Source organism: Canis aureus, chromosome 4, assembly GCF_053574225.1.
Source record: "Canis aureus isolate CA01 chromosome 4, VMU_Caureus_v.1.0, whole genome shotgun sequence".
In the NCBI taxonomy this organism is placed as follows: Eukaryota; Metazoa; Chordata; class Mammalia; order Carnivora; family Canidae; genus Canis; species Canis aureus.
In genome coordinates this window covers 69,453,696-69,480,773 of record NC_135614.1, presented here as the reverse complement: position 1 = coordinate 69,480,773, position 27,078 = coordinate 69,453,696, and the positions used below count along the sequence as shown (strand labels likewise).

Here is a 27,078-nt window from a genome sequence, read left to right as displayed (position 1 = left end):
TCACAATTATTGGATGTTCTTATCACCCCTCTTTTAAAAATGTTTTCTCTTTGTGTTTTAATTTGGGTAATTTCAATTTCAATTTTCAACCAAATTCACTGATTCATATGATGTGTTCAGTATGCTAATGAGTCCATTAAAATAATTCTTCATCCTATATTTTATTTTTCACTTTTAGGTTACTATCTGGCTCTTTTTGGTAGTTTTTACCATTATACTATAATTCTCCATTTGTTCATACATGCTGTCTACCTTTTTCAAAGAAATTCATGAATATATTTATTATTGTTATTTTAAAGTCCCTCTTTGATCATTCTAGCACTTGGACCATCTTTGGATCAGGTATTTTTTTTTTGTTGTTTTTTGTATATTTTTTTTATTGGAGTTCGATTTGCCAACATATACCATAACACCAGTGCTTATCCCGTCAAGTGCCCCCCTCAGTGCCCATCACCCAGTCACCCCATTCCCCCCGCCTACCTCCCTTCCACAACCCCTTGTTCATTTCCCAGAGTTAAAAGCCTCTCAAGGTCTGTCACCCTCACTGATATTTTTACTCATTTTCTCTCCTCCCCTGTTTATTCCCTTTCCGATTTTTTATATTCCCCAAATAAATGAGACCATATAATGTTTGTCCTTCTCCAATTGACTTGCTTCACTCAGCATAATAACTTCCACTTCCATCCATGTTGGAGCAAATGGTAGGTATTCATTTCTAATGGCTGAGTAATATTCCATCGTATATATAGACCACATCTTCTTTATCCATTCATCTTTCGATGGACACCAAGGCTCCTTCCACAGTTTGGCTATTGTGGACATTGCTGCTATAAACATTGGGGTGCAGGTGTCCTGCCGTTTCACTGCATCTGTTCTTTGGGGTAAATCCCCAGCACTGCAATTGCTGGGTCGTAGGGCAGTTCTATTTTTAACTTTTTGAGGACCCTCCACACAGTTTTCCAGAGTGGCTGCACCAGTTCACATTCCCACCAACAGTGCAAGAGGGTTCCCCCTTCTCCACATCCTCTCAAACATTTGTTGTTTCCTGTCTTGTTAATTTTCACCATTCTCACTGGTGTGAGGTGGTATCTCATTGTGGTTTTGATTTGTATTACCCTGATGGCCAGTGATGTGGAGCATTTTCTTAAGTGCGTGTTGGCCATGTCTATGTCTTTGGTGAAATTTCTGTACATGTCTCCTGCCCATTTCATGGTTGGATTGTTTGTTTCTTTGCTGTTGAGTGTAATAAGTTCTTTATAGATCTTGGATACTAGCCCTTTATTTGATAGGTCATTTGCAAATATCTTCTCCCATTCTGTATGTTGTCTTTTAGTTTTGTTGACTGTTTCTTTTGCTGTGCAGAAGCTTTTTATCTTAATGAAGTCCCAATAGTTCATTTTTGCTTTTGTTTCCCTTGCCTTCATGGATGTATCTTGCAAGAAGTTGCTGTGGCCAAGTTCAAAAGGGTGTTGCCTGTGGAAAAATCCTCTAGGATTTTGATGGATTCCTGTCTCACGTTTAGATCTTTCATCCATTTTGAGTTTATCTTTGTGTATGGTGTAAGAGAGTGGTCTAGTTTGATTCTTCTGCATGTGGCTGTCCAATTTTCCCAGCACCATTTATTGAAGAGACTGTCCTTTTTCCAGTGGATAGTCTTCCCTTCTTTGTCGAATATTAGTTGACCATAGAGTTGAGGGCCCATTTCTGGGTCCTCTGTTCTGTTCCATTGATCTATGTGTCTGTTTTTGTGCCAGTACCACACTGTCTTGATGATCACAGCATTGTAGTACAACCTGAAATCTGGCATTGTGATGCCCCCAGATATGGTTTTCTTTTTCAATATTCTCCTGGCTAGTCGGAGTCTTTTCTGATTCCACACAAATCTTAAGATGATTTGTTCCAACTCTCTGAAGAAAGTCCATGGTATTTTGATAGGGATTGCATTGAATGTGTAAATTGCCCTGGGTAGCATTGCCATTTTCACAATATTCATTCTTCCAATCCATGAGCATGGGATATTTTTCCATCTTCCTCCATTTCTTTCAGAAGTGTTCTGTAGTTTTCAGGGTATAGGTCCTTTACCTCTTCAGTTAGGTTTATTCATAGGTATCTTATGCTTTTGGTGCAATTATAAATGGGATTGACTCCTTAATTTCTCTTTCTTCAGTTTCATTGTTAGTGTATAGAAATGCCACTGATTTCTGGCCATTGATTTTGTACCCTGCCACACCGCCGAGTTGTTGTATGAGTTCTAGCAATCTTGGGGTGGAGTCTTTGGGGTTTTCTATGTACAGTATCATGTCATCTGCGAAGAGGGAGAGTATGACTTCTTCTTTGCCAATTGGAATGCTTTTTATTTCTTTTTGTTGCCTGATTGCTGAGGCTGGAACTTTTAGTACTATGTTGAATAGCCATGGTGAGAGTGGACATCCTTATTGTGTTCCTGATCTTAGTGGAAAGGCTGCCAGTGTTTCACCATGATATTTGCTGTGGGCTTTTCATAATGGCTTTTAAGATGCTGAGGAATGTTCCCTCTATCTCTACATTCTGAAGAGTTTTGTTCAGGAATGGATGCTGTATTTTGTCAAATGCTTTCTCTACATCTATTGAGAGGATCATATGGTTCTTGTTTTTTCTCTTGTTGGTATGATCTATCACATTGTTTGCTTTACGAGTATTGAATCAGCCTTGCATCCTGGGGATAAATCCCACTTGGTCATGGGAATAATCTTCTTAATGTGCTGTTGAATCCTATTGGCTAGCATCTTGTTGAGAATTTTCACGTCTGTGTTCATCAGGGATATTGGTCTATTATTCTCCTTTGTTTGGTTTTGGAATTAAGATGATGCTGGCTTCATAAAACGAGTTTGGAAGTATTCCATCCCTTTCTATCTTTTGGAACAGCTTTAGTAGAATAAGTATGTTTCTTCTTTAAACTTTTGATAGAATTTACCTGAGAAGCCACCTGGCCCTGGACTTTTGTGTCTTGGGAGGTTTATGATGACTGCTTCAATTTCCTCCCTGGTTATTGGCCTGTTTGGGTTTTCTATTTCTTCCTGTTGCAGTTTTGGTAGTTCGTGGTTTTCCAGAAATGCGCCCATTTCTTCTAGATTGCCTAATATATTGGCATATAGCTGCTCATATTATGTTTTTAAAATCATATGAATTGAATTTCCTTGGTATTTGTTGTGATCCCTCCTTTTTCATTCATGATTTTATTAATTTGAGTGTTTTCTCTTTTGTTTTTAAGAAGGCTAGCTAATGGTTTATCTATCTTATTAACTCTTTCAAAGAACCAACTCCTGGTTTTGTTGATCTGTTCTACAGTTATTCTGGTCTCTATTTTATTGAGTTCTGCTCGAATCTTTATTAACTCTCTTCTGCCTGGTGTAGGATTTATTTGCTGTTCTTTCTCCAGTTCCTTAGGTGCAAGGTTAGCTTGTGTATTTGAATTTTTTTTCAATGTTTTGAGGGATGCTTTTTTAAAAAATAAATTCATTTTTATTGGTATTCAATTTGCCAACATATAGAATAACACCCAGTGCTCATCCCATCAAGTGCCCCCCTCAGTGCCTGTCACACAGTCACCCCCCCCCCCGCCCACCTCCCTTTCTACCACCCCTAGTTCGTTTCCCAGAGTTAGGAGTCTCTCATGTTCTGTCTCCCTTTCTGATATTTGCCACTCATTTTTTCTCCTTTCCCCTTTATTCCCTTTCACTATTTTTTATATTCTTGAGGGATGCTTGTATTGCATGGTTTCCCCTTTACGACTGCTTTTGCTGTATCCCAAAGATTTTGAATGGTTGTATCTTCATTCTTATTAGTTTCCATGATCTTTTAAAATTTTTTTTTAATTAGAAAAATTGTGTTTAGTTTCCTTGAATCTTTTTAATTCTTCTCTAATTTCCTGGTTGACTCTTTCATATTTTAGCAGGATGCTCTTTAACCTCCACGTGTTTGAGTTTCTTCCAAATTTCTTCTTGTGATTGAGTTCAAGTTTCAAAGCATTATGGTCTGAAAATATGCAGGGGGCAATCCTAATCTTTTGGTGTCAGTTGAGACCTGATTTGTGACCCAGTATGTGGTGTATTCCGGAGAAAGTTCCATGTGCACTTGAGAAGAATGTGTATTCAGTTGCGTTTGGATATAAAGTTCTGTAAATATCTGTGAAATCCATTTGGTCCAGTGTATCATTTAAAGCTCTTGTTTCTTTGGAGGTGTTATGCTTAGAATATCTGTCATTTACAGAAAGCGCTGTGTTGAAATCTCACAGTATTAGTGTATTATTATCTAAGTATGTCTTTACTTTGGTTTTTAATTGATTGATATACTTGGCAGCTCCCACACTAGGGGCATAAATATTCGTGATTGTTAGATCCTCTTGTTGGATAGATCCTTTAAGTATGGTATAGTGTCCCTCTTTATCTCCTACTACAGTCTTTGGGATAACTTTAATTTATCTGATATGAGGATAGCTACCTCTGCTTTATTTTGAGGACCATTTGAATGGTAAATGGTTCTCCAACCTTTCATTTTTGGGCTGTAGGTGTCCTTAGGTCTAAAATGAGTCTCTTGTAGACAGCAAATAGATGGGTCCTGCTTTTTTATCCAGTCTGAAACCCTGTGTCTTTTGATGGGATCATTAAGGCCATTCACATTCAGAGTTACTATTGAAAGATATGAATTTACGGTCATCATACCTATTCAGTACCTGTTTTTGTGGATTATTTCTTTGGGCATCCTCTTTCTTAATATTTCTTTTTTTTAAAGATTTTATTTATTTATTCATGAGAGACAGAGAGAGAGAGAGAGAGAGAGAGAGAGAGAGAGCAGAGACACAGGCAGAGAGAGAAGCAGGCTCCATGCAGGGACCCCGACATGGGACTCGATCCCGGGTGTCCAGGATCACACCTGGGGCGAAGGCAGGCACTAAACCACTGAGACACCCAGGGATCCCCCCCCCCCTTAATATTTCTTGTAGAGCTGGTTGGGTGGTCACATATTCTTTCAGTTTCTGCCTATCTTGGAAGCTGTTTATCTCTCCTTGTATTCTGAATGAGAGCCTAGCTGGATAAAGTATTCTTGGCTGCATGTTCTTTTCTTTTAGGACCCTGAATATATCCTGCCAGCCCTTTTGGCCTGCCAGGTCTCTGTAGAGAGGTCTGCTGTTAATCTAATATTTCTCTCCATATAAGTTAGGGATCTCTTGCCTCTTGCTGCTTTAAGGATTTTCTCTTTATTTTCGAATTTGCAAGTTTCACTATTAAATGTTAAGGTGTTGAACGGTTTTTATTGATTTTTTTTGGGGGGGTCTCTTTATTTCCTGGATCTGAATGCCTGTTTCCCTCCTCAAATTAGGGAAGTTCTCAGCTATGATTTGCTCATATGCTTTCTGGGCCTCTGTCCCTCTTGGCGCCCTCTGGAACCCCAATTAAATGTAGATTTTCCCTTCTGAGGCTGTCATTTATTTCCCTTAACCTTTCCTCATGGTCTGTTAATTGTTTTTCTCTTTTTTCCTCAGTTTCCTTCTTTGCCATCAACTTGTCTTCTATGTCACTCACTCTTGTCCTACCTCATTAACTCTCATCATTAGGACCTCCAGTTTGGATTGCATCTCATCTAATTGATTTTTAACTTCAGCCTGATTAGATCAAAATTCTTCAGTCATGAAGTCTCTTGAGTCCTTTATGCTTTTTTCCAGAGCTACCAGTAGCTTTATAATTGTGCTTCTATATTGGCTTTCTGACATAGACTTGTAATCTAAATTCTGTAACTCTGGGAGAGAGTACTGTTTCTGATGCTTTCTTTTGTGGTGAGTTCTTCTTTCTAGTCATTTTGTTCAGTGCAGAGAGGCTAAAAGCGAGTTGTACTAGAAAAAGGAAGAAGAAGAAGAAGAAAAAAAAACAAGGCGGGGTATCCTCTGGTTCTATATACTGTAATTCCTCGACTTCCCCTGGAGCTTTCCAGCACTACTTGGTCAAGTACTTGCCCTTCCCCTGTCCTTCCAGCTGGTTTTCTGGGGGAGGGGCCTGCTGTGCGGATTCTCAGGTGTGTGCACCTGGGGGAGCTTCCCCGCCCCCTGCCGGTGCACGGCTCAGTGGAGCTGTTTATCCTGGGAGGCCCCTGTTCCCTGGCAACCCTGACCCTCCAAGGCACAGGGTGACACCAGGAGGAACAACAGTGGCGATGGGCAGCTCTCCAGCCCCGGCGTCAGCTCCCGCAGTAACTACCGCAGTTCCCAGTCTGCACAGCCTGGATGCTCCAGGGGCGGAAAGCGCTGATCTGCACAGCTCGGGGGCACCCGGTGGCGGGAGCGTCCTCGCTGTCCTGGGCCATTCCCGTCTCCGCCTGTCCGGGGGGAGCACAGGATCCTGGGCTGTGTCCCCCGGCACCCTAACCTCCGGGACCTGCGCTGCTGGAATCGCGCTCCCCAGGGGCGCAGACCCTTCTGCGTGGAGATGCCGCCTGAGCTGCTCCGTAGGCCCCGCCAGGAGCGCTGGGCCCTTGCGGTGTGCGGCGCTCTCCCCGGGGCGCACTTCGTTTGTTAGGACCCCGGGAACCTGGGGGCCCCACTGCCCCTCCTGGGATCCTGCCCGAGTTCCCTGCGAGTGCCTTTCTGTCCGGAAAGAATCCATTGCGGATTTTTAAAAGTTCCTGCTTCTCCTCTCCTGGAAGCTCTCACAACCCCCCTTAGCCTGGCTCCTCGTGGGGGTCTCTCCCCTACTTGATTCTTATTTATTTATTTATTTATTTTCCGCCTTCCCACCTCGTGAGAAGCACAAACTCTTCTCTCTGTAGCATTCCAGGTGTTCTCTCTTTAAATCTCAGGTTGAATTTGTAGGTTTTCAGGATGATTTGAAAGTTACGTAGGTAAGTTGGTGGGGACAGGTGACCTGGGGAACCCACTCCTCTGCCAGCTTGCCCCGCCCCCCCCCCCCCCCCGATCAGGTTTTAATTGACTCTTGTCTCTTTTGAGAACAAGTCACTTTTTTTTCCTGTGATCGATGGTTTGATATTGATAATAGTGCAATAGAAGCCGAGGCAAATAATATTTACACCCAGAAAAGGGCACATTCCTTTGATCAGGCCCCTAAAAAGAGATAAAAATAAGAAGATGAGTCAATCTCATCTATATTTGAGTTGGATTTAGGCTTAGCTGTTTCTTTAGTTGTGTTTATTTTGCCATAGGCTTCAAATAATTTGTGCAAGTGGTCAGAATTTTCTTTTAACCAGACTTGAGTCCTGAGTATCTGGAGGATTTGTTTCAATTTTTCTGCTTTGCCTTCAGCCTTCCACAGATCCTGGTTATCTGCATCTCAGAGGGATGTCTCTCAGCATTCTTGCCTCTACCATAGCCCAAATCAGTCATTGCTTAGTACTCACTGAAGACCTCAAGTCCCTAAGGAGGTCACGTAGTTTCTCTTCTGCTGCTTCCACATTGCAGTAAACCCCCTATGCTTATACCTCAGAGGAGAGTCTCTTTCAGCTTTCCTGCCCTTCTCCCACTTGGAGATTATCACTGCCTCTTACTCAGTATTGGGCCCCAAGATCTTACAGAACTTGCCTCAGTTCTCCTTTCCTGCCCTCAGAGCTCATGAGGTCTTGTACACCGTACCTTGGAGGAGCAGATGTCTCTCAGCATTCCCGTCCCTCTTCCACTGAAGTTAGCTGCCTGCTGCATCATTGTAAAACCCTAGTGTGTGAAAGTTTCTCTTAGCATTCTTACCCTAGTCCCAGTATTTCTCATGACCCCCTATGAAGTCCCATGAGAAAATGTTGGTAGGTGGGCATACTCTATGTCCTAAGGATTCTCAACTTTCATGACAGCCTACACTTGGTCTACAAATTTTTTTAAAGAAGTCCAGCTGTTTTCTTCTTACCTATTTCTCTTGACAGCTTTCTCTTCCACTGCTTCACCAAGGATGAAAGAAACTGTTGGATCTCTTCACTCTAGAGAGAGGTTTGTAACTTTCTGGATTTTAATTCATTAGATATTATCCTCCATTTTTGACTCTGATGAATTTTTAATAAACTGTGATTTTATTGGTTATCTGGCTTGTTATTGTTAGGGTAGGAATGGCATTGTCTTGTAACTTTCTACATTCTAAGCAGAAGCTGACATCTGGCATTTATATATACATGATTATTTTCTTTAGTTCTAAAAATCATATCTGCTCTAAAATAAAAATGGCATTCATATTTAAGTTTGCAAATAATGCTAACAATGAAATTTAGTAATGTTTTTAGTAAAAACATTGTAATTATAAAATAATTAGACTGACTTTCTTATGTCTTTTAAACAACTTTGAAGGCAATGTTATACAAGCAGTTCAAAACTGGTTTGGAGTGATAACATTAAGAACACTGTAGTGATGGCCGCTTAATTATAGAATAGTAATTTAAACTAAGTATTGAGGAACATGTAATTTTAAAATTAATTTTTATTTCTCATGTATCTAGCCCTGAACTTGTTTTTAAAGTTACTTTAAAATAATTCAAACTTTAGTTCCTGTACTTTGAATAATGCAATCCAATTGATAATATATAGCTTACCATTTTATGGTTTCTTTCTAAATACGAAAGTTGGTTAATGTTTTTTTTAGTTTACTTGAAAACACATCTTTAGTTTGTTTACAACTAATTTTAAATGAAGTGTTTTAACGAGAAGATAGATGCATTTCATTCTGAAGACAAAAGTGGAAATTTTTGCAAAAATGAAAGTACCATCGGGAAGAACTCATTTATGGGATCAGATGTGGCTACAGCTTCCGGCAGAGGGCAGCACTCTATGGGAAATCAGAAATCGCTAGGGAAATGCTTCTGAATTTTTGCCTCAAGTGCCAGAACTTGGTTAAAGTGTTGAAAAATATTTATTGAATTTTAAAGTTATGAAATTATGGAACAGTTTTTGTTGAGGCTGAATATTCTGACTCAGTGTTTATTTGAAATTTTTTCCCCTGTCACATACCAAAATTTAAGGACATGTAATAACAGTGACTTACTGCAAATTTACTGCTGTCTGTGTAAGATACAATTTCTCCTAACTGCTGAAAATGACTTCTTTTGAAGTTCATTGGCATCCTTATGTTGTGAAAATTGCAGGATTTATTGCATACAACCATGTCCACAGCATTTTTACATTTTATTATTTTATGAATGCCTATTATGTCCCCATTAAGGCATTCAGTTTTTATCTTCTTCTAAATTGTTTTTTAAGCTTTTAATTCATATGGAAGATTTTTCATCTATGAATTTCTAGTCCAACAAATGTATTATTTTTGAGCATTTTGTAACTATAAGCTCCTTTGCAAATGCTTTTTCTCCTGACTTATTTTAGTTGTCCTTCTTTTTCTCTCCTGTAATTCAATTATATATGTGTTGACAGATGCTCAGATACAGCAAGAAGAGGTTGGTACCCTGCACCAACATCCTGTAATCATATCTTCTACATTAATGCCTAACCTAACTTTTTCCATTTATTTCTTTTCCTTTTTTATTATAAAAGAGTTTATAAGAATATATTTTTTCTGTTTAATTTACAATAACAAAATGAAACAAACACTAGTGTAACCCAAGTCAAAAAATAGAACTTTGGCAGCTTCTAAGCACACTCAGCTTTTGGTCTCCTCCCTAATTATAATCTTAGCCCTTCACCCTGAAGATACTCACTATTCTGACTTTGTGATAATCATACCTTCCTTTCTCTTTATGCTTTTACAACCTATATATATAAATCCTTAAACAATGGTCTGGTTTCACCTTTTTTGAACTTAATATGAATGGAATGATACTGCTGGATTTTTTTCATATTTTAAACTTTTAGTTTGCTTATTAAAAATTATGCATTCCCATAATTAAAGTCATTTGAACAAAAAAATGGCGCTCTGATTAAACTGCATTTTACAGTCTGCAGGATACCTTAGACCAACTTGGTTTTTATTCTAGATTTCTCACTGTCCTCCACTCCCCCATCCCCCGGCTTTATTCACCAACATGCAAGTTCTTTTCCTTCCCTGCCAGCCAGACAAGCAATTGGGGGAGGCAGGCTCAGCATTCATTGTCAGTAGTTCTGATTCTTTGATGAGGAAAAAGGGCAGCAGTCATTTAAACTTGATCCAATTTGTTTGCATCTTACAAAGTTAAACAGCTAATAGAAGTAAAATAAATAAGAAGGCAGTGCTTGTAGAATGTATAGTACATATTGGTGGCCCACACTTTGTTACGATTTGCCTGCTTGCTTCTCCTGTTCAGTCGTTTCTTTTAAAGACAGTGGATTTTTCTCTTACTTTTTTGCCTTCTTTAATTTAAACTTATCAAATTTCTCAATCTCAGTCATATGGGGTTTGTCAGACATGGTTGCAGAGGAAGCAGAATGAGGCACTCCAGAAAGCAGACTCTGATCTACACCATGGCCACTTCCAAGTGTCCTGTTGGAACGGTTTTTATCCTTCTTTCTTTTGTTCAATATTGTATTTGTGATGTCACCCATACTACAGCATTTGGCTATATCATTTTCTTAGTTGTGTGAATACTTCACAACTCATTTATGCAACCGTAAGTGGACATTCAGGTTGTTTGTAGTTTTTGGTTACTGTAAAGCTGCTGCAAATATTCTTACACACCTATGCTGGTGCGTATGTTTACATATTTTTAGAGTAGCTACTGGTATACTTTAATATTTCCCTGGTGAAACACCTCTTGGATTTTGATATTTAAACTTTAGAATATAGGTATCTTTGTAATACACTTGTCAGCTAATGTTTTATATGAAAAATTTGTATTAATATCCAAATGCAGTACTATATGTTCAAGAAAACTCTGTGTGTATTGGGGATGAGTGTTGTAGAGGAAGTCTTGAATCGTATTCTAAGTAGAATTGTTAAGTCTTAAAGTTTTGAAGGGAGCAGTCAGAATCCACAAAGGGCATGTATGATGGTTAATTTTATGTGTCAACTTGACTAGAGGTAAGTACCCAGGTATTTGGTGAAATATTACTCTCTATGTATCTGTGATGAGATTAACATTTGATCATGGTGAATTAAACAGACTGCCCTCTACAATATGGGTCAGCCTCATCTAATTAACTGCTGGTCTCAATAGGGCAAAAGGCCAAGTAAAGGAGCATTTTCTTTCTCTGCCTATCTTCTAGCTGGAACATTGGTATTTGCTTGCCTGCAGACTTGGACTTGGACTAGAACTATACCATTGGCTTTCCTGGGTCTTCAGCAGATTCCTGGTTCTTGGTGGCAGATTTAGGACTTCTTAGTCTCCATAACCATGTGAGCCAATTCCTAATTAAGGTAATTAGTAGTGGTGGTCTCTGGTGGTGAAAGATTGATTTAATTATGTTTTTCTAATTTTCTACAATGTACATATGCTGCTTTTATAATAATAATTTTTAAAAGATACAAAGTAGATAATAAAAAGTTATTCAATCTAATGATTAGTTTTTTAACTGATGGATTTTAAATGAAGTGTATTTCCTGGTAAAAATTAAGATATAAAAGACAAATTTCTGCCTAATAATAATTGTATACATGACTAGCATCTTATATGCTAGATAATCTTCTTGAAAGTAGTGATTGCCTTGATTATTATTAAAAAGACCACTCCATAAGGACATAAATCATCTAGTGTCCTCTTCTTCCTCCTTGATTATGTGCATTTTAATATGGATCTTCAAATAGGTAAAACATGTCTTACTCTGTTCTTCGAACATTTATAGTTTTGGTTCCATCATTTTCATTCCTGTTATATTTAGTTTATTAAAGCAGAAATAAATTGATTAAAATAAATTATGAAGAGTTTATGCAGATGATTATCTATAATAGTAGTCTTTTATGGTACCATTTACTTCATTATATATATATTATAATCATTATATATATATATACATATATATATATTTTAAACATGAATCCCTTCTACTATCTCTTGAAAGTCTGAGTTATAATCTGTCAGTTCTTTACATATTTATTTACATGAGAAATTCTTTTGTTGAATGATTTAATAATAAATACAAGAATCAAAAAATAAATAAATAAATACAAGGATCAGACTATTTTGATGCATGAATCAGGGATTATAAAAGTGACTGAGTAAGGCTCTTTGTCCTCAAAGATGTTCTAATCCCAGAAGGAAAAGGAAGAAGAAAGGTGGTAAAGATCAAACCAACATAATTTCATTCATTTTCTTCAGCAAATATTTATAAGCATTTACTTAGTCTCTGTGTTAGCTACTGGGCTTCAGAAAGAAAATGCACTTTTTTCTGTGAGTTATCAATGGTCCAAAATAGGTTAATAAACAGAAAAACAGACTAATCACAATCAATATGATTAGTAGCAGTGATTCAGTGGTTCTCAAAAGGGGAATATTTTGCCCCCTTAAAGGACATTTGGCCATGCCTGGAGGTATTTTTTTTTTTTAAGATTTATTTATTTTATTGGAGAGAGTGAGAGCTGGACATTTTTTGATTGTTTCGACTGAGGTCTGTGTGCCACTAGTATTTACCAGATAAAGGTCAAGGATATTGCTAAACATCCTACAATGCACAGGACAGCCCTTCACAATAAAGAGGTATTAGGTCAGAAATTTCAATAGTGCTACTATTGAGAAACCTTACACTAATCATTGTGTTGGGGCTAATATAAGAGGGGTGTCCAAACCAGTAAAGGTAAGTAGGGGAGATGAGTCATGGAATATCAGCATTGAACCTGGACAGAAGTGTGAAGGACAACTGAAGTTAACCAGACAGAGGACACCACATGTGTTACAAGAGGTATGTGCAGAGTGCTATGGGAACATGAAAGAAGCAAAGTCTAATTTCTGGGGATGAGGAGGAGTGGGCATGACAGTTGTCAAGGAAGGCTTCTCAGGGATGTTTGAATTTGTCCAAAAGGATTACTAGGAGGTCGTCATATGAACATAGGTATGTGGAGATGGTGTTAGACTAGTTCTTGAAGGTCAGTTTCAAATTGAAGTCACTCTGCCAGGCATCATTTTGAGAAGTGATGTATTTAGTCCTATAAGACACAAGACTGCATATACCAACAGTAATTCATTGTTCTATGGGGGGGGGGGGTCATCTTATTTTTAAATCACATACTTAAAAAACTAATCAAACTCAGTTGAAATGATGATATGTGATATATTCACTGCTGCTTTAATGTCCAAATATCAGATATTTTCAGATATACCTCTTATTTCTAGTTTAATTCTGTTATGGTCAAAAAACATATTTTGTATGATTTCTATTCTTTTAAATTTGGTAAAATTTGTTTTAAGGCCCCCAGTGTGGTCTATCTTGTTGAATATTCCACATGCACTTGAAAGAAATGCTTACTCAGCTGTTGGATGGAGTGTCCTATAAATGCCAATAATATGACATTATATTGACAAATTGGTTGATAGTGTTGCTCATGTCTCCTATATCTTAACTGATTTCCTGTCTGTTTTAGCAATTCCTGAGAGAGAAGTATTGAAGTGTAGAACTATAGTTGTGGATTTATCTATTTTTCCTTTCAGCACTATCAGTTTTTGATTTATGTATTTTGAGGTTGTGTTGGTAGGAATGTACACATTTAGAACTGTTAGATCTTCTTGGAGAATTGACCCATTTATTATTATCTAATTTATCTAATTTAAACATTGGTAATATTCCTTGTTCTGAAGTAACTTTGTATGACCAAATAGCCACTCTAGCTTTCTTTTGTTGGTTTTAGCATGATATAACTTTTGTCATCATTTTACTTGTAATCTATCTATGCTTTTATATTAACAGGGCTTCTTATAAATAATGTATACTTTTAAAAATCCAGTTTGATAATCTCTGTTTTTAATTAGTATGGTTAGGTCATTCACAAGTTGTTATTTTTAATCTGGTTAGATTAAAATCTACAATCTTACTATTTGTTTTATCTGTTCCTTATTTCTTTTATCTTCTTTCACTTCTGTATCTTTGGTTAATTGAGCATTTTTCTTATGATTTCATTTACCTTCACTATTGCCTTATTATTTATATCAAAAGAATTTATTTAGTAGTTGCCCTAGAGTTTACAATGTATATCTTCAATTAATCAGAGACTGACTTCAAATAATATCCTGCTTTATGTGTAGAGTTTGTTTTTCATCATATAGCACTGAATTTTTTTTAAAAAGACTTTATTTATTTATTCATGAGAGACAGAGAGAGAGGCAGAGACACAGGCAGAGGAAGAAGAAGGCTCCCTGCAGGAACCCAATGTGGACTCGATCCCCAGACCCAGGATCACGCTCTGAGCCAAAGGCAGAGGCTCAACCGCGGAGCCACCTAGGTGTCCTGCACTGACTTTGAAGGAATATACAATCACACCTACCACTAGCTACATTATTAAAAATTCTGAAAACTATATACCTTAGTCTATGTCTAGCAAATGCTTAACAGCTTGCCTGAAGGACAAAAGAGAAAGAGAGAGAGAGAGAAGTTCTGATTTGTAGTGTTTGATGATTTCTGTGGTTAGCCACTACACCCATTGCCAATTTCAAGCTAAAACTGTGACATCACTAGAATGTGGAGATAAAAAAAAGAGAACAATCATTGCGTTGATCCAGTACAAGCCTCCTCCAGTATATACTACTTATCCAGTTAGGTCCTCTGCTGTTAAGACACATCCTTGGTTCTTGGTTGCTATTTCTTTTTCTAGGACCTGCAACTTTAATTCTCAAGCTTTCTAATATCCAAGGAATCTGGAACTACAATGTTTCATTCTTTTGCAAATTTATATTTGCTTTTTGCTAAAAACTTCAGTTCATTAAAAATTATCATATCCGGGATCCCTGGGTGGTGCAGCGGTTTAGAGCCTGCCTTTGGCCCGGGGCGTGATCCTGGAGACCCGGGGTTGAATCCCCACATCGGGCTCCCGGTGCATGGAGCCTGCTTCTCCCTCTGCCTGTGTCTCTGCCTCTCTCTCTCTCTCTCTGTGTGATTATCATAAATAAATAATTTTTTTAAAAAAAATGATCATATCCCCTTCATAGGATTTCTTTTTACTTTCAAAAATACAACTAGAGGCCCTGTGTACCAATTTGTATCAACTATACCACAATCAACCTAAATACAAAACAAAACAAGGAGATGCATCAAGCCATTATGCAACTAAAAGTTGTTTGTGACAACTAGCCAGGAGTCAGCTGCCCTAACTCTGGGGCTTAGAACAGACTTAATAGGAGTGAAAGGAACTGGGAGGGTTAAAGACAAGCTTTTACATCTTTTCTTACCAAAAGAATATGATTCATTCATTAGATTGATATAGGTTAGCCAGAAGGTCTGTGTTTTAAAGATCTAAAAATAGATGCCTTGATGCTCACTCATAATCAGCTACTAACTCCCTGTATGAGTCAAGTGATGACTATGACCTAACGAGATGAGATCCTAAGTTGTTATTTACAACAGGATTGGGGAAATGGAACAAATACTGAACATTTGGAACCTTCTGGGAAAGTCTGTTGTGAAACAGTCTTAAGAGTATTTCAATTCTGGGGCGCATGCCTGGCTCAGTCCCAGGGGCATGTGACTCTTGATTTTGGGGTCATGAGTTTGAGCCGTATATTGGGTATAGAGATTAGTTAAAATAAACTTTAAAAAAGTATTTCAACTCCAATGTCTCTTTATAGAACAGAGAGCCTGAGCCACTCAAGGAAATGTAAGTTAAAGATTTGGGTGGTATATGGGGTATGTGTTGACTAGAAAAATTATGTTTGACTGAGAACTCAAATGCTAAGAGACCAGGAAGGTCTAAAGAGACTATGGTATATATTCAGGATAATATTTTGGTAAGTGTGAACTTTACTGAGCAAACACATAGGTTAATACTTTCTTACATTATCATTTCTGCATATTCCAGGATGAAAGCAGTAAAAAGGGGATTGAACAAATCTTGAAGCTAATTTATTTTTCTTTACTCCCTTTCTTTTAATTTCCCTGTGGCAAACAACTGTTTTATCAACATTTTAAAGGAAAAATTGTTAAAAAAAAATTAAAAAAAAATTAAAAAAAAAATAAAGGAAAAATTGGGGGGTGCCTGGCTAGTTCAGTAAGAAGAGCATGTGACTCTTGATCTTTTGGTTGTGAGTTTGAGTCCCACACTGTGTGTAGAGATTACTAAAAATAAATAGCTGTTTTTTTTTTTTAAATGAGAAATTGGAACATAAAACACATCTTTAGAATAAATAAAAGAATATAGGCAGGAGTTGTAAATCATTTAGATTTCTTTAGGGATAGTGTTTCCAAAGAATTCCTTAGTGAACTACTATTGCTGTTAATCACCTTTAGAGTCAAGAGTTTCAGATTTTGTTACTAAATATATGCTTTTATCTTTCTGTGAGTTAAAGAATACTTGCTTAGATTTATCTTAATAATAACACCGTAAACCCTCAAAACCCTGTATTTTTTTCTGCGATAAAAGGAATACATACTCATTATTTTAAAAGTTGGAAAATATAGATAAGACTTAAAAATAAAGCAAAAAAAATCAACCATTACCCCAACACTGAGAAAGAACTACTATTAACATTCATAATATTTTGTCTACATTCTATGCACATATTTTTAAACTTGGAAATATATGTGTATATATATATAATTTCAAATACTAATATTTCCACCAGGTATTATAAAAAAGACTTTCCTTGTACTATAGACTATACCATTTTGACTCTAATTTTATTTGCTAAGTCATATTGTATCATATGGATGCTTCATAATTTAATAGTGCTTCAAATATTCCATCAGTATTGTTCCCTTTTCTATAATTTCAAAATTTTGTATCTTTATTTCTAATTTCAAAATCCAAACAGCTGTGAAAAGAAGAGTTTTTGTAACTCATCTGAGGGCACCTGGGCTGGCCTGATCCAATTTAGTGACAAGACTTACCTAAACTGATGTGAGGCTATTGACTATCTATGTTTATCCCATTTAAAGGTATTTCCCAGCAGAATTATTAATAGATTATGAGCTGTTGCCCTAAATATGCAAGGGCTTAGTCTTTGCATTGTGGAGACCAAAAAAAAATGATGAATTGCAAAAAAAAAAATTCCTAATGGTTTCAATTAAGGGATTATGGATTTATTTTAGATATTGTTTGTTTTCATATATAATATTGCAAAGAGGATTTCTGTGCTTACATTTTTTTTGTGCTTACATGTTTTTTGTGTGTACTTTGTATAATTTCCACAAGGGTACCCTTTACTGAATAAAAAAGATATGTTGAACATTATTAAGTCTCAAGTTTTTCACTTATTTCCCAGAAAGCTTTATCATTAGCAATATATGAGACTGCTCAGCCTATGACATTCTCACTTGGCTTAGTAATTAAAAATTGGATTTATTCAGTAAGCATCCCCCAGTTTCACTGCTGATTTAATTTATATGTTTTTGATGAATAGCAAACTTAAAAATTTCTTTATATTTAATAAAATTATACTACTTATGTGAGTAATCAGTGTTTTGCTCATTTATCTGTTAGATTGCTAGTGTTTTTCATAATAATTTATATTTTTGACAAAAAATAATCCTTTTCCATATTATTTATGCTAAACATTCTAATTTTCCTATTAACTTTGTTTTTCATGTAGTCAGATTTATTGATTTTACAATTATGCATTTTATTTAAAAAGCATAATCCTTGCAATATAAAACATACTCTTGTGTTGTCTATATAACATGAAATAACTTAACATATGATTAATATTCTCAGTAGCTTGGTTTTTGCCTACTAAATTTGCTGAAATTCAAAGGGGGACATATAGACTTCTAGTACTACCATCTGTGTCAATTTTTAAAATCTATTCTAGTTTTCATATTTGTTATTACAAGAAAACATTACCCATTACAGAGGCATTCTTAATTATACACATCATTTTATTATGAATTGAAATATTTATCAATATAAAATGATCCTTATATAATTTTTATTTTATTTTATTTTATTTTTTTATTTATGATAGTCACACACAGAGAGAGAGAGGCAAAGACACAGGCAGAGGGAGAAGCAGGCTCCATGCTCCGGGAGTCCGACGTGGGATTCGATCCCGGGTCTCCAGGATCGCGCCCTGGGCCAAAGACAGGCGCTAAACCGCTGCGCCACCCAGGGATCCCCCTTATATAATTTTTACCTGATTTTTCCTTTATCTAATTTTATTGTTACCACCTGTCTTTCTCTGTATTGCCTTTTTCTATATATCTTCACCCATCATTTTTCTTTTTAGCTTACTTGTGTCATTTTGTCTAATTTTCTTTAGCTAAACTAATTTTATGGTGCTGAATTTAAGCTATTTAGATATACTGTTGCAATAGATATGTCTGTCTATTGTATTTTCTGATTCTTTTGTTAATTCTTTGACATTTCTCTTTTTTATGCCTTTTTAAGTATGCCATATGTTTTCCAGTATTTGTGATGGGATCAGGTCCCCCCATCACGCTCCCTGTTGAGAGCCTGCTTCCCTCTCTGCCTATGCCTTTGCCTCTTTCTCTCTCTCATGAATAAATAAATAAAATCTTTAAAAAATAGTTTGTCTAAATCAATAATTAAATATCATTATTGGAGTCCCCATGACTTAAATCCCAATGTAACTGTCTTTCCCTTCTCTCTATCATTGTTAATATAATATATTATTTTCGTAATATAGCCTGCCAGGGGAGACAATAAACAATAAACAATTAGAAAATATGGAGATTGCCAACCGTTGTGATTCTCAGTTTTGTCTATGGGGTTTGTAATAGATTCTAACAATGAGTTGTCCCATCAATTTTATCTGCAGTGTTGTCATGATATTATATCTTTGTGTTTTTATAAGTATTTTACTTGGTAAATGGAAGGAACAATTTGAAAATATAAAATCTGATAATGTTATCCAGACACAAAGAAGAATCTTTTAAATTAACTTTTTGCAGGCTAAATAAATCATCTTCACTTTAAATTATCTTTCAAATAGGTCAAAGAGGAATATTAAATGTGGCAAGACTTTGGGGAGTAGCTCTCAGGTAAGGTTGTGGTCATTTGTGGTGGCTGGACAGGTGTTTGATCTTGCATTACAAGGACATTAGTACTCACTCTCCTAAGGCTCACTTACTCTTGGCCTTTGGATCATATTTTCTAAGAGAGATTTCATGGAAGCTCCCTTCATGGGAGAAAAAAAATAGCCCCATGTTTTCTTCCTCTGTTTTTGCTCTGCTATAAGAGCAGAGGTTTCCACCTCTTTTGACCAGAGGAGTATGAAGATAAGTGAAAAACCCATATTGCTCTACTGAAGTGCAGGTAGGAGGATGACAAGTGGCACTTACTCATTTTTATCTTCTGATCTTTAAATCTTTATTCATGGTAGGTAAAATTAGTACTTTGCATCTTTCCTCTTTACTATTAGAATGTGGCTTCAGTCTGATTATCTCTTTAAAAGATTTTCTATCTACCCTAACTTTCAATTCCTGTTAACATAATTTTTTGCCTAAATTAAATGGCAAAATCTCCTTAACTGATTTCCCTGCATCTAATTTCACTCTTTTTCAAACTTCCACCCTTGTGATTTTTTTAATCAGCAAATCACTGAATATGACACTACTGTACTGCATAATCTAAATGTCTCCCATTGCCTTCAAGGAGACAGTTTAGCAAGATATGTATTTCCCTTCAAAATATAGTACTAATCTATCTATCTATCTATCTATCTATCTATCTATCTATCTATCTATTAACTTATTCAGTAGGGCCTAGGATATTATATTTGCTAAATGTTTTCAGACAGTAGAAGTAAATCTTTATGGATGTTGCTAATGACGATGATTAGTGTAACATTGAAAGAAATAGTATAGGGAGGGAAATGTAAGCAAAACTAGTAATAGAAAAGCAACAACATCAGAAACTATTCCTAAATTTATTTACTAGAATTTTTACAATTACTAAGGGATGAAACATATTTAAAATAAAATTTAGGGTCACCTGGGTGGCTCACTTGGTTGGATTTTTGCCTTCGGCTTGATTCATGATCTTCTGATCCTGAGATTAAGCCCCATATTGGGGTCCCTTCTTGGAGGGGAGTCTGCTTCTCCCTCCTTTCTCTCTGCCCCTTCCCTAATGGTGCCCTTTCTCTCATTCTCTCTCTCTCAAATAAATGGGTAAAATCTTTTTAAAAAATAAAATAAAATTTAAAGAGTCACAAGAGAAAAATTCCAGGTTTGATGAGTAGTGCAAAGGAAAAACATAGACTTAATGTTATGGGCTATGCAAGTGAGAGGTTAAGAGTGTTTATGAGGAAGTCAGCCTGGATTATAATTCTTTTCTGCTTACTATTTTACTCCTTTGAGACTTGGCTTTTTTTGGTTAAATGGATAATACTAGTGTATTCTTCATAAGCTCATTGAGGGAACTTAATTGATTCAAGTAAGAGTTCAAATAGTAAGTTTTCAATAAAACTTAGTTATTATTGTTTTTTTTAACTATTTATTAACCTTATCTGTCTGAAAGAGAAAGCAGAGCCTTTTGCTAACATGGTGTAAAAGAGTTAGATGACATAAGCCATCAGCTGCTCCCTAGTTTATAGGAAAAATCCAACTGTTAAACTATAAATAAGAAAAGTAGGGCGCCTGGGTGGCTCAGTTGGTTAAGCGTCTGATTCTTGATTTTAGCTCAGGTCATGATCTCGGTCTGTGAAATTGAGCCCCACATCAGCTCCAAGCTCAGCAGAGAGTCTGCTTGAGATTCTCTCCCTCTCCTTCTGCCACTCCTCTCTCCCCTCTCTCTCTAAAAATAAATAAATGAGTGGGAAGAATTAGAGAGGGAGACAAACCATGAGAGAATCCCAACTCTGGAAAATGAACAAAAGGTTTCAGAAGGGGAGGTGGGCAGGGGGATGGGGTAACTGGGTGATGGGCACTGAGGAGGGCACTTGGATGGGATGAGCACTTGTACTATATGTTGGCAAATCGAACTTCAATAAAAACAAAAACAAAACAAAACAAACAAAAAATATTTTTAAAAGATTTTATTTACTTATTCATGATAGACATAGAGAGAGAGAGGTAGAGACACAGGCAGAGGGAGAAGCTGGCTCCATGGTGGGAGCCCGACGAGGGACTTGAACCCAGGACTCCAGGATCATGCCCTGGGCCAAATGCAGGCGCTAAACCACAGAGCCACCCAGGGATCCCCACAAAAAAATATTTTTAAAAGAAAAATAAATATATTTCTACCTGATTCTTAGTTCAAAAAGTGGAACTGTTTTGTGCCCTATATCTCACATTTATTATTTCAAACATTCTATTTAAAATTTCTGACTCTGTGTTTTTTTCTTTAACAGTAAATGCTGCACATTTGATTCACAACATACACTTCCAACTCAGCAATCAGTTATGGTAGTTATAATTTTTGAAACTGAACTGAACTCTTTTTTTGTAAATTCAGAAAATATTGTATAAGGTGGGATGAGAGCAGTCCCTAATCCTTAATACAGTTTAGAGAGGATTTTAGAGCATATTAAGGTTTTTGAAAAGCCCTCATTTAATTTGAGATGATTTTCTTGTCCTATGTCTTGTCCTATGTTTATTTCTCTTACCTCTTGGCTCCACTGTTTGGCATAACCACCCAAAACAAAATTTACTACACTTTTGACTCAGAGGAAAAAAAAAAAGTTATCGACTATAAGATTGCTTTCATTTTGGGGGATGTGTGTGGGATGGGAGAGGGAGAAGGAAGATACAAAAACAAGAAAAGACTGAATCATTTTCAGAGAATTTACTTGAGTTATTTAAAGACAGATGTAGCCTCCTATTAACTTTCTTCCCTGCTGAAACAAAATTGAACTTTGATGAGCTTAGGTCCAGGGAACAAAATGTGATATTACTATTTGTATTCATGTATTAAATTCATGAGATGCTGCAATGGAATGATCCCTTTTTCAGAATTGTGTTTGAGATATTTCTATGAATCTTTTGAACTTTAGTCATTTCCTCAAGTATTAACTCTAGGCAAGATAGTCCACAGACCCGAAATTATGTTATTATTAGCTCTCAGAAGGCATAACACTACAAAAATGCAAACATGTTCTAAGTACAAAGTGAAGGTTTGTGAGTTCTTAAATACTTCTGTTGTTGATTTTCTCATACAAGAAAATAATATAGCTTTGAGTAGAAAAAATAATACAATTCTAATATTTATGTAAATTTTGATTTATTTCCTATTTTCATTGCTTTTTGACTTAGTATGAATGCTACTATCTTCCTGCTTTTCATGGAGAACATAATGAATGTTCTCCAGTTTAAATCCATTTTGGTTTAATCCCTGAGTTCAACTTCATGCAACTAAATGCTGCATTCTCTACCTCAAAACAACAACAACAACAACAACAACAACACATAGGGGTTTGTTTATGAATACACTGTAATCTAAGAATGAACAGTGTTTTTATAAAAAAAAAAAAGCTAGACCTTTATGATTGCAGTCTAAATGGCGGGGGGGCAATTAGGCTGTTTTTATTAGAGATTAGAACATCATGTTAGTTCAGAAAGCCTTTAAAAAATAAAATGGAAATCATAAATATCAGCTCCATCACTGCTTAAGCAAAGCAGCCATCACTGCTTTCAACCTTATTTCTCTGTTCATAACACATCACAAATTCTTTGAATTACCAATTTGTCCTGGCCTGGCCTGATCTGGAGAGTTGAATAATTATTCCAAAGGATTTTATCAAATAGCTGTCTATGCATGCTCACATATATTGTTTTTGTTGGAGGGTCCTCAAATTTCTGAGTTCAGTTAGGCATTGAAATCCTATAGAAATAAAAAAACTATACAGGGATAAGAATGAGCTTGTGAGGGATAATACTGTAGAAAAATGACCTTAAACCTTTCTGACCTCTGTACAAGCTTGAGTGTCATTTCATTATGTTTTTGCAGCATCTATGGATTCAAAGCTATGGTATATGCTAAGGATATGCAACGTTCTAATAAATTAATGAAATATTTACTTATGTGCAATTTTACCGTCTCCATATAATAAAATGAATCACATTCCTCTCAGAAGGTTTTTCATGAAACCCTGTGTAGCTCCCTTTCACTTCTCTTGGGCCTAATAGAAGACCAGCTTCTTTCATAGGCCATGTCATGAGAAAATACTGTGAGAAGGGGAGAAGGGAAGGAAATTAGAGAACTTCTTTTGTGTTAGCTAATCCTATAGTAGAGCTCTAGAGTATTATCTTTGCATGTTCATTTGCATTAAGTCTTTCAGGGCTTAGGGAGCCGGTGGGGGAGGTTGGAGGAAGAGACAAGACAGCAGATGTGTAGAGGATGTAGGTTATGTGAAGTAACACTTTCTCCTTTCTTCTCCATCTCATGTAATTACCACTAATCTTTCTCATTGCTCAGATCAAAAATCTTGGAGAAAACCTTGAATACTCTCTTTATCTCACCCCTACTACTGATTTCTTAGAAATCACCTGGCTCTGGTTTTAAAATTTATTTATCCAACAAACGAAAAACAAAACAGAAAACCTGAACAACAAAATTAATGACTTAACTGAGCATGTAGAACACTGAACCAACAATGACAGACTATAACTTCCTTTTAATGCACACAGATGTTTAGCAAACTTGACCATATGATGAATCATAAAGCAAACTGAACAAATTTCAAAGGATTAAAATCTTTTCAGTGTGTTCTCTGACTATTAACTAACCATGGAATTAAGTTAAATGATTTAAGAAAAAAATTGAAGCTATCATGATGCTAACATTAAGCATCATGCCAGTGAACATAACGAACCTCTTTCATGCTAAAGAATTTTCAGTTTGCATTATAAGGGCTCCTTCTAACTTAATTAGTTATTATCATTGGCTATCCTTAATAAGAAATGCTGATGAAAAAGTAGATTCAGATGTCAGCAGTCAAGAAATAGCTCAAGAGGCTGATTGATTTATGTATAAATAAACACACTAGATATGATTAATGTAATTAAATTTGGAGTGGTATTTTAAAGTCAAAATACCTATTAATTCAGAACTTAGTCATCTAAATTCCCTCAAGACCTTAGCAACTTGCTGTAGACACAAATGGAAAGATATTGGGTTGCTAAATGATCACTGTAATTTTGATAATCTTCTTTAAAGCTCTCTTTTCATGTATTAAAATATATTTACCTTGGGGTCTTATTGCAACCTGATCCAATTAAACCATTTAAAGATCACAGTGCACGCCCAATTAAAACAACAGCAGAGGTCACATACTCTATGTGCATTGTGTTATTTCTTTATTGTATTTGTCAAATTGCTCTAGTTAGAGATGCCAACATCTCTCCAAAATATCTCCCCACTGCTTCCTGTGTCAGCACTTGCTTTTCATTCATTTTAGCTTAAACATTCCACCTTTAATTCAGACCAAAGAGTACTATTAAAATGTTCATACCCAGGAACCATGTGTATTAGCTATGTGACTCCTTCCTTGGTCTTACCAATCTAGGCTTTAGCATCAATTTCTCCAAAAGGAAAAAGGGAACATGGCAGATATAAAATGTGTCTGCCTGTCATGTGCATACTGGCTCCAGAAGGACCTAGTAGGTTATAGTAGTTATGTCTAAAGTGGGAAATATCAGTGAGGGTGACAGAACATGAGAGACACCTAACTCTGGGAAACGAACAAGGGGTAGTGGAAGGGGAGGTGGGTTGGAGGATGGGGTGACTGGGTGATGGGCACTGAGGGGGGCACTTGACGGGATGAGCGCTGGATGTTATGCTATATGTTGGCAAATCAAACTCCAATAAAAATATACAAAAAAAAGAAATACAAGGAGCTAAACAAATACAGAATAACATGTCAAACTTTACTAGTAATCAAGGAAGTACAAATAAAAAGTGGTTAATGTTTATTAAAAAAATAAAGTGGGATTTAAATGTGAGTCAGCATCTTGTTTCTTTTCTTTACTTAGTGCAAAAATACTATTATCATAAAATGCACTGATAATTTTAAGATATTACTAAGTAGTTTTAAATATTACACAGTTAAGTGGCTGATTTCAATGACCCTCCCTTGATCTTACCACTTTTTCTATAATTGCATTTTTTAGATTCTGTATGTCCTATATACCAAATCTGATTGTTTAAACATTGGAATAAAACCTAAACTGCCTAAACCTAAACCTAAACTGCCTAGTTTAAGGTTGTAAGGGAATTTAGACAGATATCACTCATTAAATCACTCAAAAAATATTTCAGTGTGGTGGGCAATCGGACAGATGGTGGGTATATATAGAATAAATAGTTTAAAATTACTCATTGCTTTATGAAACTTACAGTGTAGTGCAGGGGATGGTATATATCAAAGTCAGACAAATGTGAAAGAGTAACAATGATGACTACAATGAAGAAGTTTTGGTGGTGGAGTTTCTCTGAGAAAACAATGTTTGAGCTGAGAGCTGAAAAGTAGGAGCTAATCAGGGAACCTCTCCAATATCTGACTAATTCTCCAGTAATAGTACCAGTTTCTTAAAACTATTATGATTACAGTTTTAGTTATCATTATTTTGAAAAGATACTGTAGATAGTTTTTTTAATGATTATTCTGAGTTGAGAGGTAACATCATTTTAATAGTATTTTCATTGGACCATGGAAAGAGCCGCACAGGGAAAAATAAAGAAAATGAGTAAATGGTTATTCTTCATTTTCTTGGCTTTTGGACTCATTGATTTTAATATTACACCAGGCAACTTCTTTAACCTTTTATGAAAGTAGTAGGGATCAGCATGTCTCTGCTCCTCACTACTAAGGAACATATTTTCTATCCCCAATGAATATCCTTCCTTTTTGAAGTCTACATTCATATTGCCTTTTCTCATCTTCTTCAGCATGAACTCTATCCCACTACATCTCCAGCACAAAATCCAAATTCTAGATTAAACAGTTTGCTTAGATGTAGCTCTCTGTTTCATCACCATCCTGGTTGAGTCAATATTCATGTTATTGACCCTTCTGATATCTGACCCTTACAGTTCCTCGGCCTCTACTAAACCACTGACTCTTAGCTCTACATAAGCCTCCCTTAGCCTTATTATAACTCTTCTCCAGTATTGTCAACTATAGACTTAGTAACTCTGACCGCAATCTACTTTACTGTCCACCAACTCCCTTACTTCTACAGAAGTGGCTAAGTTTTGTTACTATCCCTTTATGTTTTCCTAATTACCTGATTATCTTCTGTTAAAGCTTGAGTCTACTGTTAGCCTAGGATTAAGTTGATGATATCCCTGCAGACTTTCAGTCTTTTCCCTACTTGACAGTCTTCCGGGCTCTCCTTGCAAAAGTTTAGGTCTGATAACTTACTCCAAATACATTTTTACTTGCCCTTCTGGGCTCCTCAACACTGGTTGAAAAATCATTAAACCATGCTGACTGGTCTTCTCCTGATTTCTGCTTTTCAAACTCAAATGGATTTTCCTTGCTACTTGACAATTCCTGTATTCATCCCCTTTCATTCTGGTATATTTCTAGCTATTTTAAATCTTTTTGCTCTCTCCTGAATTCCTTAATTTCAACACTACCTTCACATTCTTAGCAGGTGACTTTATCTCCTAGTTTATAGTTTGAAAGAATATGCATTGTTTGATCTTCCTCAATTAAAAAAAAAGTGTACTACCTTTATTTTCCATTTTCTCATAGGAAGAAATATCCCTCCTCTCACATAATAAATAAAAACAGTTTTATTTAGATTTTTCTCTAGTTCTTTATGTACTGTTGCAACATAGTACACAGTTTATTTAAACTAATACTAGGTTTAGCAATAATCCTATCCTTGTCTGTGAAACGAAAGTATAAATAGTCTTTGTTTATGTGGGGTTAATGAGAAATGATGGTTTATAAACTCTTAGTGGATCTGAGAACCTAGGGACTGAAGTCAAGGTTCTGCTTTCTCTATTAGGACTTTTGATGAACCCAGTCTTTTATTTTTACTTTTCATTGTTAAAAGGAAACTTGAAGAGAATGTAAGAGGCAGAGGAATGTCTCCTATTCAATCCTGTGATCCTGAAGCAAACATTTCTCAATCCTATTACTATGAAAGGGAAG

The 27,078-nt window shown here is 36.1% G+C and overlaps 1 protein-coding gene, 1 long non-coding RNA gene and 1 pseudogene across 2 annotated transcripts in view; 2 read left to right on the top strand and 1 right to left on the bottom strand.

Annotated features, from left to right (window-relative positions):
• The window catches only part of FBXO4 (F-box protein 4), a 44,088-nt gene extending 32,788 nt beyond the window's left edge, over positions 1–11,300 (top strand). Inside the window, exon 6 of the mRNA XM_077896093.1 lies at positions 11,150–11,300. Coding sequence (XP_077752219.1) covers positions 11,150–11,256 — 107 coding nt within the window. The 3' untranslated portion in view covers positions 11,257–11,300. The remainder of the gene's footprint in view (positions 1–11,149) is intronic.
• Positions 10,220–10,354, bottom strand: LOC144311932 (thymosin beta-4, Y-chromosomal-like; annotated as a pseudogene).
• Positions 11,301–14,033: 2,733 nt separating the features above from the next.
• The window catches only part of LOC144312930 (uncharacterized), a 100,832-nt gene continuing 87,787 nt past the window's right edge, over positions 14,034–27,078 (top strand). Inside the window, exons 1-2 of the long non-coding RNA XR_013378586.1 lie at positions 14,034–15,680; positions 18,970–19,018. This is a non-coding gene — a long non-coding RNA (uncharacterized LOC144312930). The remainder of the gene's footprint in view (positions 15,681–18,969; positions 19,019–27,078) is intronic.